Source organism: Rhodotorula graminis (assembly GCF_001329695.1).
Source record: "Rhodotorula graminis WP1 unplaced genomic scaffold RHOBAscaffold_5, whole genome shotgun sequence".
Taxonomy (NCBI): domain Eukaryota; kingdom Fungi; phylum Basidiomycota; class Microbotryomycetes; order Sporidiobolales; family Sporidiobolaceae; genus Rhodotorula; species Rhodotorula graminis.
Window position 1 is genome coordinate 135,939 of NW_017264932.1, and position 12,637 is coordinate 148,575.

At 68.9% G+C, this 12,637-nt stretch overlaps 6 protein-coding genes across 6 annotated transcripts; 3 read left to right on the forward strand and 3 right to left on the reverse strand.

Moving 5' to 3' along the window:
* Window positions 1-179: 179 nt before the first annotated feature.
* Window positions 180-1,375, forward strand: RHOBADRAFT_43082 (uncharacterized protein; the record flags this gene model as incomplete). Its single annotated transcript, XM_018414170.1, has 6 exons — window positions 180-472; window positions 535-590; window positions 651-765; window positions 834-930; window positions 1,014-1,107; window positions 1,185-1,375. The coding sequence occupies 6 exons, from the start codon at window positions 180-182 to the stop codon at window positions 1,373-1,375; spliced, it is 846 nt and encodes a 281-aa protein (XP_018271708.1).
* A 365-nt stretch (window positions 1,376-1,740) lies between these two features.
* On the reverse strand, window positions 1,741-2,826 carry RHOBADRAFT_52700 (uncharacterized protein; the record flags this gene model as incomplete). Its single annotated transcript, XM_018416465.1, has 1 exon — window positions 1,741-2,826. The coding sequence occupies one exon, from the start codon at window positions 2,824-2,826 to the stop codon at window positions 1,741-1,743; it is 1,086 nt and encodes a 361-aa protein (XP_018271709.1).
* An 805-nt stretch (window positions 2,827-3,631) lies between these two features.
* RHOBADRAFT_66259 (uncharacterized protein) lies at window positions 3,632-4,535 on the reverse strand (the record flags this gene model as incomplete). The annotated part of the gene is made up of 3 exons (XM_018418912.1): window positions 3,632-3,849; window positions 3,938-4,201; window positions 4,279-4,535. Coding segments are annotated over 3 exons (738 nt in total), but the record flags the coding sequence as incomplete, so codon positions are not given.
* A 500-nt stretch (window positions 4,536-5,035) lies between these two features.
* Window positions 5,036-6,480, forward strand: RHOBADRAFT_43085 (uncharacterized protein; the record flags this gene model as incomplete). Its single annotated transcript, XM_018414171.1, has 6 exons — window positions 5,036-5,248; window positions 5,319-5,380; window positions 5,443-5,581; window positions 5,662-5,802; window positions 5,927-6,214; window positions 6,373-6,480. 6 exons carry the CDS (start codon window positions 5,036-5,038, stop codon window positions 6,478-6,480), a joined length of 951 nt encoding a protein of 316 aa, XP_018271711.1.
* A 188-nt stretch (window positions 6,481-6,668) lies between these two features.
* On the reverse strand, window positions 6,669-8,603 carry RHOBADRAFT_52703 (uncharacterized protein; the record flags this gene model as incomplete). The annotated part of the gene is made up of 5 exons (XM_018416466.1): window positions 6,669-6,926; window positions 7,134-7,209; window positions 7,296-7,576; window positions 7,660-8,051; window positions 8,132-8,603. The coding sequence occupies 5 exons, from the start codon at window positions 8,601-8,603 to the stop codon at window positions 6,717-6,719; spliced, it is 1,431 nt and encodes a 476-aa protein (XP_018271712.1). The 3' UTR covers window positions 6,669-6,716.
* Window positions 8,604-8,898: 295 nt separating this feature from the next.
* On the forward strand, window positions 8,899-12,357 carry RHOBADRAFT_52704 (uncharacterized protein; the record flags this gene model as incomplete). The annotated part of the gene is made up of 11 exons (XM_018416467.1): window positions 8,899-9,139; window positions 9,214-9,725; window positions 9,810-10,026; window positions 10,098-10,422; window positions 10,473-10,680; window positions 10,762-11,014; window positions 11,103-11,340; window positions 11,417-11,450; window positions 11,514-11,619; window positions 11,698-11,944; window positions 12,042-12,357. The coding sequence occupies 11 exons, from the start codon at window positions 8,899-8,901 to the stop codon at window positions 12,355-12,357; spliced, it is 2,697 nt and encodes an 898-aa protein (XP_018271713.1).
* Window positions 12,358-12,637: the final 280 nt, after the last annotated feature.

Here is a 12,637-nt window from a genome sequence, read left to right on the forward strand (position 1 = left end):
CGCTCTCTTCTTGACATCTCGCCCACGACTTGGATCCACCGCCTGCTGGTCCTGCTTGCGTCCTAGCACCCTCTCGCACCCCTCGCGAGGCGCGCCCGCCACCTCGCTCGAGCACACACCTCTCGGTTCGCCCCCCGCCTCGCGTCGTCCGCCTCGCTTCCTCGTCCCGCCTCGCCACGATGCCGCCCTCGCCGCACGCGCACCGCCAGCACGCCCGCTTCTCCGACCCCTACGGACCCGCCAAGCACACCGACAAGCACTCGCACGCCCGCCAGTCCCTCCCTCTCCGCCCGACCGCGCCAGGGTGGGGCCAGGCAGCGGCCAGGGGCAGCCCGGCGAGGCGGCGCGCGCCTGCGAGCGACGACGGCGACCTGTTTGGGCTCGGCGGCGGGCGCGACTCGGACGACGACGAGGGCTGGGACCTCGACACCGACTCGAGCCAGGACGTGTCGGTCGTCGAGCAGGCGTTCGAGTGCGTCTCGTGCCCTCTCGTTCTCTCCTCCGGTCCCCTGAGCTGACCCTTTGTCACTACAGTGAGCCGTCGCCCGCTACCGAACGCGCCGCATCCGCCATCGCGACGTTCACGCACAGTGCGTCTAGTGACCTCTGATCCTCGTCGACCTCACTGACCCGCCCTCGACGCGCCGCAGCCACCCTGTACTCGACGACGCACTCGGACGACGTCAACATCCTCGCCTCTTCGGCCCTCAAGCAGACCAAGAAGATCCTGCGCTTTGCCGCCGAGACGGCGCCGGCCGCGTTCCGGTCCGTCCTCTCCTCCTCCTCTCCGCGCCCGTATGGCCGACGCGCTCACCTCGTCATGTCACCTGCAGCGACGAGCTTGAAAAGGTCGGTGCGGCAGAGGAGCAGGGCCTCGAAGCGCTCGCGCGGGAGCAGGACAAGCTCGCAACGGCGGCGCAGCAAAGAGCGGTGCGTCCGCCTCTCGAGCCTGTCTCGCCGTGCGGCCGTCCAGTCGCACCACACTGACTCATCCTCGTGGCCGATGACCACAGTCGCAGGGCAAGGCGCTGCTCGACCGACTCGTCGAGCTGGAGCTCCAGGAGGAGGCCAACCGCGCGATGACGCTCTCGGACCTGCAGGCGATCCGTGCGCTCCCTTTCTCTCATTCTTCCTCGTCGTCCCGCCGTCCTTACCTGACACTGTCCTCTCACCTTTACTCGCAGGCAAGGACACCGAGTCCGCCCTCGCCGCCGCCGCCAAGAAGCACGCCGACGCGAGCGCACGCCTCGCCAAGGAGCTTCAGGCGCTGTACGGGCACGACGGCTCGAGTGGCGGCAGCGGTGGGGCCAAGGGCAAGGGCGCAGGAGCGGGCAAGGGCAAGGGGCAGAAGTCGCCCGGGCGCAAGAAGCACTGAGCGCGGCCGGCGAGGGAGAAAGGAGTGGCGAGCCGGAGGAGGACGATGAGGAGGGACCCGCTTGTTGTTGGTACACCCGCTTGCAGTGAACGACGATACCTCTCACTCGCTCTCTGTGTACTCGCTCTCTGAGCACTCGCTCTCTGAGCACTCGTGCGCGGACCGAGAGAGCGCAAGAGAGCGTTCGAGCCACACGTGGAAGAAGCCCGTAGCCGAAGCCTCTCTCGAGCTCTCGAGCTCTCGCGACGGGCGAACGAGAGATATTGAACTGGGCTATGATGTCAACAAACTGATAGGGCGAGACGACGGCGGCAAGAGAGAGAAGGGGGAGAGAGGAAGAAAGACGACTACGGGCGACCCCTCCCTCAAAACGCGAACCCGGTGCTGCGGTTCTTCTTGAGCCGCACCCCGTCCTGCACGTCCGCCGCACGCACCTCGAGGTCGCGCACCCACGACGACCTGGCGCCGCTGCGGCCGACCCGCGACGGCGACGATGGCGCCGAGAGGTGGCTCAGGGTGGCGGGCGCCGCCGGCGACTTGCTGCCGCCCTGGACGCGCAGCGACGAGAAGCTCGTCGACGTGCGCAGGGGCGGGAGCGACAGCGACAGCTTGAGCGCGCTCACGCCGCTGCGCCGGGCGGCAATCGTCGCCGTCTTGGGCGCGACCGCCGCGTCGTCGTCCTGCGGCTGCGGCTCGACGGCCGGCGCCGCGCCGAGGTCGAGCTGCGCGAGCGCGAGCGACAGGGGAGGTGCCGGTGCGGCCTTCCTGGCGGACGAGGGCACGGCGAGGCCGTTGGCCGGCGAGCGCGGGCCGAGCGGCGAGCACGCGACGCTGTCGGCGGGCGTGCCGGTGAAGGCGCTCGAGGCGCCGCTGAGCGACGGCGAGTAGGCGCTCCACAGCGAGGGCGTCGTCGCCGACGAGCCCGAGAAGGACGAGTCGCCGTCCGAGTAGAGCGACGCGCGCGAGAGGGCAAAGTAGGACGGGTCGGCCGCCTCGCTCGGGGCGTACGCCGGACGGGGCCGCATGCGGGTCGGCGCCGAGGGCGACAGCGAGGCGCGCGACGACGACGACGAGGTCGAGTTGGGCGAGAAGAAGCCCGTGCGGGTGGGCGACGACAGGGCCGACGGCGCCGCCGAGGCGTTCCTCGAGCCGTTTGGGGTCGCGGCGAACACGAGCGCCTCGTGCGCGCGCTCGTGGAAGCGGTGCTCGGCCTCCTCGACGACCGACTCGCCGAGCGTCAGGGTCGGGAAGTCGCACGCCTCGTCGTCGTCGTCGAGGTCGGCGTCGTCGATGGCCGACGGGCGGTACCCGGTGAACATGTCGGCGAGCGAGAGGTTGGCGAGTTCGAGCTCGGAGAGGGACGAGAGCTTGTAGAACGGTGCGCGGGTCGTCGAGGACGAGGGACGAGGAGGCGGGGGAGCGGGGGAAGGGGGAGAGGTCGAGGGCGACATGGCTGGCGAGTACGGCACGCGGCGGACGACGGCGAGCCGGGTTCGTTCGCTCGAGCGTGGGGGCAGGCCTTGACTTGGGCGAGCGACGGGGGGCCGGCGAACCAATCTAGGCGCGGCGATGGTAGCCGGTCGGAGACGGCGAGTGGGCGAGAGCGTCGGGTGGGCACGTGGGCTGGGAAGGCCGCTTGTTGTGCAGCGGCTTTGCGCGCGAGAGTTTGGCGGGCTCGGGTACAGTTCAGAGTGCGAGGGAGACGAGAGGAGAGAGGGAGGAGCTGCCCTCGTTCCCTCGACAATCTGAATGGCCAGCGCTCTCGTTGCTCGCGCCCCGAGCAAACGGCTTCCCCAGCCTCCTCCTCCGGACGAACGGACAGAATCGAGGGTCCGGGGAGGAAGCCGCGAGCTCGTCTGGGGAGCGTGATCGAAGCCTCGCCTTGCGCACGTGGCGAGCGGAGCCGCGCATCAACTTGCTCGTCGGGTGAATGCACCCCGCCGGCCTCGAGCGCGGCCTGCTGCATGCGCCCGGGGCAGCTCAGCGACGAGCTCTGCACGACGGTGGCGCGAGCGAGCTCGAGGGCAGACCCTTGCGCGAGAGGGGCGACGAGGAGCAGTTGCTGCGCACGAGCCGCATCGAGCGGATACGCCGAGGCGGCACAAAGCTTGCTCGAACAGCGGGGCAGGTCGGTCGCCCTCGTCGCGCGCCGGGCACGCGCAGCACGTGAAAGGTCAAGCAGAGGCGGCCTGCAGTTCCGGGCCCTCTCGTCGCTCGAGCCCCCGCATCTCTCGAGGGTCGGTCGGGCGGTGCAGGGCCGCGAGACGAATCCGGCTCGAGTTGCAGCACACGCACAACTCAGAGGAGCGTATCGAGAAAGTCCTGCCCTTGTGCAGCGGGCCGAACGACCGGTTTGGTCGGCAGGGCGGTGGTGGCAGAGGGGCCGCTCGGTCGGCTCGAGGCGGCTGGTGGCGGTCGTGTCGATGGCGGTGGCGCAGAGCGTGGTGCCGAGCCCGAGAATCGATTCTTGAGGTCTGTCGACGGTCAACGAGGAGTGAGGAGGAGAACTGGAGGTCGTGGAGAGACGGCGCAAGAGAGAGAGAGAGAGACAGAGGGACGCACCTCGCACCGCCTGCATCCTCCTCGCCTCGTCCTGCATCCTCCTCAGCTCCTCCTTGTCCTCGTCCGTCTCGACCTTGGCCTTGTGCCCTCCCGGCGGCGGCCGCATGCGGCCCTTGCCGCCGATGCGCAGGTGCGCGAACGAATGGTCGACGTCGTCCTCGTCCTCGTCGTGCTCGCCCGGCGCGTCCGACGGCGCCGCGAGCTTGTCCCGCTGCCGCGCGAGGAAGGCGTCGAGCTGTTCTTGCTCCTCGGCTTTTCGTCGCTCTGTTTGCGAAAGAGAGGAAGAGGGTGAGCAGGTCGTCGAGGGAAGTGACGAGGCAAGGGGGGGACGAGGGACGCACCTTCCTCCTCGTCGACCTCGTCGTCGCCCTCCCTTGGCGGCACGATCCCGAGCTCCCTCGCGCGCTCCTCGTCGTCCTCGCGGTAGCGGTCGGCGTTGGTGCCGAGGCGGCGGCCTTCTGCCTCGCGCAGGGCGGCGTCGACGGCGGCGTGGTCGGCGGCCTCGTCGGCGGTCGGGGCGTGGGTGCGAGCGTACTTGCGGGATGCGGCGCGGGCGTACTTGTCCTGGAGGACCATGATGGTGCGAGGGCGAGGGGGGGTCGAGGAGCGGGGCGGTGCAGGGGGAGGAGGTCGGGAGCGAGTGTTGCTGTAGGGCTGTGTGGCGAGAGCAGTCAGTATACGGGCTCAAGCTGCACTAAGACCCGCCCTCGAGGTGGACGCGAGGAGCGTGGCGGCGATGGAGGGAGATGAGGACGAAGGCACACACCTCGTCGGGGCGCGGGTGGATGGGGACGGTCGGCTCTGGCCTTGTCGCTGCTCAGTCGAGCTAGGTGCGCAGTGGCTCGAGATGGAGAGTTCGCGGCCTCGAGTGCGGCGCAAGGTCAACCTCCTCTCCCCACCTCTCGCTCTCGCTCTCCCTCGACGACGACGCTCACGCTCCTCGGTCCCTGCGCCCAGTCGTCGACCTTCACCCTCTCGAGAGCGAGCACCGCCGCGTCCTGGGCCGCCCTCGCCGCTGCGCACCCGACCCCGCCAGTCGACGACACCTCGACCTTCGACTGGGTCGGCCCTCCTCCCGGCTCGAGCTCGACACCGATCATGACCAGCACCCTCTCGTCCACCTCGCTCTCGTCGACAGCCCACTCGATCAACTCGGGCGGCAGCGTGGGTCCCTCAGTCGGCAGCGTGCCCAACGTCCCCGGCACCAGCCTCGGCTCGACCCTCGACGGCCTGCGCACCTTGGTCGCCAAGCGCATCACGGCGTGGACTTACCTCAAGAACGCCGGCGAGGGCAGGGTCTACTGGTTCAACGTGCGTCCTCACCTCCCCCTCCTCCTCGCCTCGCACTCTCGAGACTCACCTGCTCGTCGCCCCGACGCAGACGATCCTCCTCACGACCGAGGACCTCAAGAGCACCTTTCCCAACGACAAGATGCGCAACCGGTCCGTCCACTCTCGCTCGCCACCCTCGAACACTCACTGACCCGGCCGCTCGCAACCCACAGCACGACGCGCTTTGCGGTCCTCGGCATGTCGCTCTCGTCCCTCCTCGACATCGCCCCGGCGCACGACTTCCTGCGAGGTCTCTTGAGCCTTGCGCAAGAGTTCGAGGCCGTTCCCGAGGATCGGTACGGCGGGCGGAATGTGCGTCGCCGCTTTCTCTTTCACTCTGCGCGCCTGTGAGACGGGCATGCGGCTGATAGAGGTATCCTTGGCCCGCACAGCAGCAGAAGAGCTTGTTCAAGGTCGGGTCGAGGTCGCGGCGAGCGGGCGGCGCAGGGTCGGCGGCAAATGGCGGCGCCGACTTCCCAATGGGCTTGCCGCAAGAAGGCGGCGAGGCGAGCTTTCTCTTCACGCCCAACATTGTGCGTCCACCGCCTCTCCTATCCGTTTCGTTCTCCGTACGGGATCGGCGCCCTGACGAGCCTCTCTTGCCTCGCCTCCTCCCCCCTCGACTCGCTCCCCTTTCGCTCGCCCTCGTTCGTGCAGCCGTTCGACCTCGACTATTTCCATGTCCTCGTCACGACGTGCGAGCTCCTGATCGAGACCTACACCAAGATCGCGACCTACCTCGGCCCGGCGGGCGCGGGCGCAGGCTCGAGCGCGGCGGCGGGCTCGTTCCCCTCGCCGCCGGGCGTCGGCGCGCAGCAGCACCGCGGGAGCGTCACGAGCCCGGTCTCGGCGGGAGGAGGTGCAGGAGGTGCAGGAGCGACGGGCAGCGCGGGGCTGAGCCAGGCGCTTGCCGACGTCGTGTACAAGGTGGATGCGAGGCTCAAGGTGCGTCTCGAGCGGGTCGCTCTTCTCTTTCTCTCCCTTTCCCTCTCTCTGCTCAACCCGCACCAGAGACGGACTCGCGACAGCGTCAGAGACTGACTCTTTCCCTTCCACCTCCCTCGTCGCCGTCCAACCCTTCGCCATCCTCGCCCTCGCCGCAGAAACTCGTCGCGCTCCTGTCGAAAGAGATCGACACGCTCGCGCGCCAGACGATCAAGCACGAGCTCGACTCGCTCGGCGGCGGCGGCCTGCTCGACTTGCTCGAGTGAGCGCACTCGGTGCGGTCCGGGAGCGATGAGGTCCGAGCGGGGCAAGTCGGGCGGACGAGGGCGCAACGAGGAGGGTCGTGCCGTGTTGTTGTACACCTTGCCGTGCATCGAGTACCATTCTCGAGGTCCTTCTCGCGTCGAGCGCGTCGCGAGCTCGCCGGCCATCTCTCGCTTTCCTCGCTCCGAGTCTGCGACGACGCAGCATGCCTCAATAGCACGCCCCGCTCCCGCTTCGTCTACTTCTCCTCCTCGCCGGCAGCTCCCCGTCCCGCCCCGAGCGCCGCCGCACCCGCCGCAGCCCGTCCCTCGGCGATCCACGCCGGCCGCACCTCGTCGACCTTGTCGCGCGCGGCGTCGACCTTGCCCTGCATGTCGCCGACGAGGTCCTGCCGGCTCGAGAGTCGCGGACCGCGCGACGAGAGGAGGAGACCTCGGGCGGCTTCGGGCTGTTGGGCGGGTCGAGAGGCGAGGGCAAGGGCGAGGGGGAAAGGAGAGAAGGAGAGGGTGCGCGCGGGTCGAGGTGGAGCGCGAGCAAGGCGAGGACGAGAGACGGCGAGGGGACAGGCGAGATGTGTAGAGTATGTTAGTAGCTGGACGATGGGCACGATACAAGAGGAAGAGAGGCCCCGAGAGAGAGAGAGGAGAGGACGCACAAGCGCCTCGACCTGCTCGAGCATGGCCTGCGCCGTCTCGAGCTCGCCCTGCGCCTCGACGTACGCCCGGTTGACGCTGTTGCGCAAGAGGCCGAGGATCAGTGAGTGCGACTTGAGCCGGGCGAAGAAGAGGGAGAAAGAGGGAGAGGAGCAGGGACGCACTCTGCCCACTCGCCGTACGCCATCGCGCCCGCGTGCCCCCTCACGAGTTCCTCGACATCGCCCTCGACCGGGTCGAGCAAGTCAAAGCTGCCCTCCTCGGCCTCGTCCTTGAACTCGGTGAGCGCCTTGAGGAGCCGGGGCTGGAGGCCGGCGACCTCGGCGGGTGCGGGCGGCGCGCTCGAAGGCGACAGGATGGGCCGGCCCGTGATGCTGAGCGAGACCGAGTCCGAGGGAGGGAGCCAGGTCGGCGGCTCGAGGAACTGCGGGTAGACGGCAAAGGCCTGTGCGCGCGAGAAGCGCAAGATCCGTCAGGCCGGACCAAGGTGAGACCGACACGGACGAGACTGCGAAAGGGGGGACGCACCGGTCCGTCGACGGTCGCGAATGCCGCCGTCGTGACACGCCGCTCGCCCTCTGCGCCCTCGTGCGCAAACTCGCCGAGGTACAGCGGGAGGTACATCGGGTACGCCGCAAAGAGCGTCTCGTCGAAGCTCTTGGGGTCGAGGCTCGCGCCAGGCTCGTCATCGCCGTCCTCGTTGGCGGCCGGCGCCGAGAACTTGCGCGGGAACGCCTTGAGCTTGTTGACGAGGTGGAGCGGGTGGCGAGTGAAGGGGACGAGGGTGATGTCCTGGCCGTGCTGGTTGAGGTGCTCGGCCGAGGAGAAGGGGACGGGTTCAGAGGCAAAGGGCGGAGAGACGGTGAGGTCGCTGAGGGGAGGGAGGCGGAAGCCAGGTAGGGACGAGTCGAGGGCGGTGACTGCGGGCAAGGGGAGGGAGGCGAGTGAGCCAGGGGGGTTGGCGATGCGCGCGCACGAGGAGAGACGTCGGTCGACTCACTGTTGAGCTGCATCTGGACGTCGCCGACGAGGGCTTTGCCCCTCATGGCGAGGTCGACCTTCCACACGGGCACGAGGAGCGGGGTGAAGGCGATCTGGCGGATGTCGTCGTCGAGGTGGAAGCCGAACCAGCGCTTGAGGAACCGTGACGTGAGGAGGCGGAAGACGCTCTGGACGCCGAATGCCGAGGCGGCGGCCGTCTCGCTCACACGGATGGCGGCATCGGGTGCGAGCTGGAACGGGATGGTCTGGATCTTGTTGCCGGCGCTGCCTGGTGGGGAGGCTGGAGCGGGTGACGAGTCGTGCTTGAGCTGGGCGACGGGCTTGCGCTCGCGGGTGGAGCGGGCGAGGAGGAGGGCCGAGGACGACAGCGGGCGCAAGGTCGGCGAGGAGGCGGAGGTGAGGACGGCCCGGGTGGGCGCGGTCGAGGGTGCTCGCAGTGGAGCACCTGTTCGTGCGAGTGTGCGCAGCATGATCGTCGCTCTTGGGTGCGGACTGGACGAGGGGAAGAGCGAGAGGTGGCTCACAGCGATGAAGACCAACTTGATCCTCGCCGTCGTCCCATTCTCGCCAGGAGCGTCGCCTGTCCGCGCAAGAGGCTGCACTTGCAGCACGTCGAGCTCGCAGAGAGGCGCTGCCTGCCCTGTATCCGCCACCACGCCGAGCCGGACCCGTCGCGCACCGCCACACCTCGCGCGTCCCTCCGCCGCGGCTGCTGCACCGACAGCCGGGGCCAGGTAGCCACCCGACGACGCGTACAGCACCACCATGGCCTCCCTCGACCCGCCCGCCTCGCCGTCAGTGGTCGTCGACGCTCCACCACCTCCCGCCACGACCGACGACGACTCGCCCCCACCGCCCGCCGGCGTCGACGCCCTCGAGCCCGACAAGCGCGTCAGCTTCTACGTCCAGGCCGTCGACGAGATGCTCGACGCTGTCCTCGCCCACGAGGCCTTCCTCTTCGACCCCAACGAGCTCGCCGCCCTCGTGCGCTTCCGCAACCTCGAGTGTGCGTCCCTTGTCTCTCTTCCCGGAGTGCCCTCACTGGTCACACTACTGACAGGCGTCTGTACCCCTCCACAGACCAGTCGCGCTACCTCTTCTCGCGCCTCCTCCTCCGCAAGCCTACCTGGATCCGCCTCTCGTCCCTCCTCGCGTCGTCGTCCTACTCGACCGACATCTCGGACCTCCCCGCCGCATGCGCCGAGCTGTGGCGCGTTGCCGAACCCGTCGCCGGCCCATCGACCCCGCCCAAGCGTCAGCAGGTCGCCGCGCTCGTCGAGCCCAAGAAGGAGCAGCCGCGCGACGAGGGCTTCCTCGACCTCACCCTCACCGACTCGGACGACGACGTCGCGCCGCCCGTCTCGAACAAGGGCAAGAAGAGCGGCGTCGACAAGGGCAAGGCGCGAGCGACGCCGCGCAAGCTCATCTCGGACGTGCCCGACTCGCTCGACCTCGGCGACCTGTCGCGGTTCGCGTTCGACCAGTCGGTCCTCGTCGACGAGCCGCCCGAAAACACGCTCGCGCTCTTGAGCATGGACGAGCTCACGACCCTCGGCAAGCGCATGAAGGTGCCCTGCAAGAGCGGCGCGAGCGTGCGTCGACCGGTCCCTTCCTCCTCCGACGCGCGTCTTCGCGCGACTCGACCTGACCTCGTCCTTCTCTCTTCCTTTGCGCAGCGCGGCGAGTGGACCAAGGCGCTCCTCAAGACGTCGAACCAGTCGACCCTGTCGTTCTTCCTCGCCGCACCGCCAACCCCCAAGGTCCAGTCGCCGGTCGGCTCGGCCGGCATGGAGCGCAAACCGTCGGTCGGCTCGGTCGGCGTCGGGTACGACGCCAAGGGCAACAAGCTGTCGCAGTCGCGTGTCGTCGCCGCTCAGGCGCTCAAGCTCATCGGTGCGTCCCGTCCGCCTTCCTCGCTCTCGGACCCCTCGGCCCTCGAGCTCACGGTGCCACACATCCTGCAGGTCCCGTCATCCGCCTCTCGCCCGCGCTCCTCACCCTGTTCAACCGCCTCTCGCTCGTCTACCACCGCACGTCGTACACGGCCGGCACCTCGTCCACGTCGGCCTCGCCCCTCACGGCGTCGCTCCTCGCCCGATTCGGCAAGCGCGCCTACCCGTCCTACACCGTCTCGCGCTCGTTCGCCCTCTTTCCCTCGCGCGCCGTCCTGCGCGAGTTTGAGGCGGCCATGGCGATCGAGCAGCGCGTCGAGGCGGCGCTCGACGGCGTGTGGGGGCCGGGCGTGCCCAAGCGGGCCGAGCGCGAGACCAAGGAGGAGCGGCTCGAGCGGTACGGCGAGGGGGTCAGGCATGGGAGGAGATCGAGGGCGAGTGGAGCAGGTTGTGCGCCGAGGCGGAGGACGAGGCGAGGAGGGTCAAGAAGGAGGAGGACGAGGCGGTCGAGGCGGCCCGAGCGGCGGGAGATGGCGAGGGCGAGGGCAAGGGTCAGCGGGGCGCGCATGGGAGGCTGTACTACCGGAGGAGGTTCCACCCGGGCTGGCCCCTGAGCCGGGCGGCCTACAAAGCCGCAGCCTGCTACGCCAAGCTGGTGCGCCCCTCTCTCCCTCTCGCCCTCCCTAATCGTCGCCTCGCCTCGCCCTGACCTTTCCCTCCTTCCTCTCCTGCTCAGGGCGACCACGACTCGGAGGTCGCCATCTTGCGTCACCTCCTCGCACAGACGTCGTTCCGCCGGGGCAAACGCGGCGACTGGTACGACCGCCTCGCGCTCGTCCTCATGAAGTACCCGCTCGGCGACGAGGCGCTCCTCGGCGACGAGGTCAAGGGCAAGAAGCGCGAGCGCAAGGACCGGCTGCTGCGCGAGAGGAGGGACGAGGCGCTGCGCGTGTGCGAGGAGGGGCTCAAGGACCCGTTCACCCATCTCAGTGCGTCCCCTGTCCTCTCTCTCTTCTCCCCTGCCTCCTCTTCTTCCTCCTCGCCGACTTACCTGACGGCTGTCCTGCCTGCCCGCAGTCTACAAGTCGTCGCTCCAGCGCCGCATCGCCCGCATCGAGTCGGCCCTCCAGGTCCCGCCCGACGAGCGCCGCACGTTCGACGTCCTCCTCGCCAAGTCGACGACGCGCGTCATGGAGGGTGAGCGTGTCGACACGCCGACGATCGGCAAGAAGAGCGTGTGGCGCGCGAGCGACGGCGCCGAGATCAGCGTCGAGGAGCTGTGCCTCGAGCAGTACGTCCGGGAGGGTTGGAAAGGGTCCGTCTCTCTTCTCTCCTTCTCTCTTTCGCAGTGGCGAGCTTGCCCCGAGGCTCACGCACCTCTCGTTCCGCAGGTTCCACTCGGAAAACGGCGTCCTCACCATGATCGTGCGTCCTGCGCTTTCTCCGACTCTCTCTCGCCGCCGACTGACGCCCTCGTCGCGCCCGCAGTTCGCCCTCACCTTCTGGGACATCCTTTTTGCGCCTGTCGACGGCGTGTTCGAGACGGCGTTCCAGACGGCGCCCCTCGATCTCTCGTCCGACGCGTTCGCCATCGGTGCGTCCTCGTCATCCTTGTCCTACCTCCCTTCTCGTACTCCCTCTCTCCCTCACTGACCTCTCTCGACTCACACAGTCCGTCGTCCCGCCATCGACGCTCGCCTCGCCTCTATCGCCGCCGGCGATGCGCCTGCCCTCCTCCGCTCGACCGACGAGCGCGAGCGACCTCGCGGCACGTTCGCCGTCGGCACGAACTGGGAGCGCTACGCGTTCGAGGACCTCGAGGAGATTGCCCAGTGCATCGGCGGGCCGGCCTTGGCGTCCATCCTCACCGTGTTCGTCGAGGAATATGGTCACCGGACCGGCGGCATCCCCGACCTCTGGTGCGCCCGCTTCTCCCTCTCTTTCCCCTTCTGCTCGACAGCGCCCACACTTACGCTCTTTCTCTTCCTCTCCTTTCTCCTCCCTCCTCGTGCGCAGCCTGTGGAACCCGTCGACTGGGCGCGCCCTGTTCGCCGAGATCAAGGGCCCGGGCGACCAGCTGTCCGAGACGCAGAAGGTGTGGATCGACGTCCTCCTCGGCGCCGGCGTCGGGGTCGAGGTGACACGCGTCGTCGAGAGTCGCGAGGGGCGCGAGGCGAGTGCGGGCGAGGAGGAAGGCGAGGGGGAGGATGGCGAGGAAGGAGGAGCGGGAGGGAAGAGGGGTCGGGCGAGGAGCAAGAGCGCGCCGAGGAAAGGCGGCAAGGGGAGGAAGAGGGCCAAGACGGTCGAGGAGGGCGAGGGCGAGGGCGAGTAGCTTGTCGTGCCGTCGGTCAGCGAGGCTGGTTCTCGCGGCTCGAGCGCTCTTTCTTCTCTGGCGAGCGCAGAGATGGCTCGTCGCCGCAGCTATCTTTGATGTTCGTCCGTGACTCGTCTCTTCAGCTCGCACGCGCTCATCGGACCAGAGCTGGAGAGGTCGTGGAGCTCAGGCCTCGGGCACGAGGAGGAGGGCGCGCCCCGCTCTTCCCCCCTTCCTCTCACTCGCTTCTCCTCGTCCCGCCTCGAGCGAGCCCACAGCGCTCTTCTCAGCTTGCGAC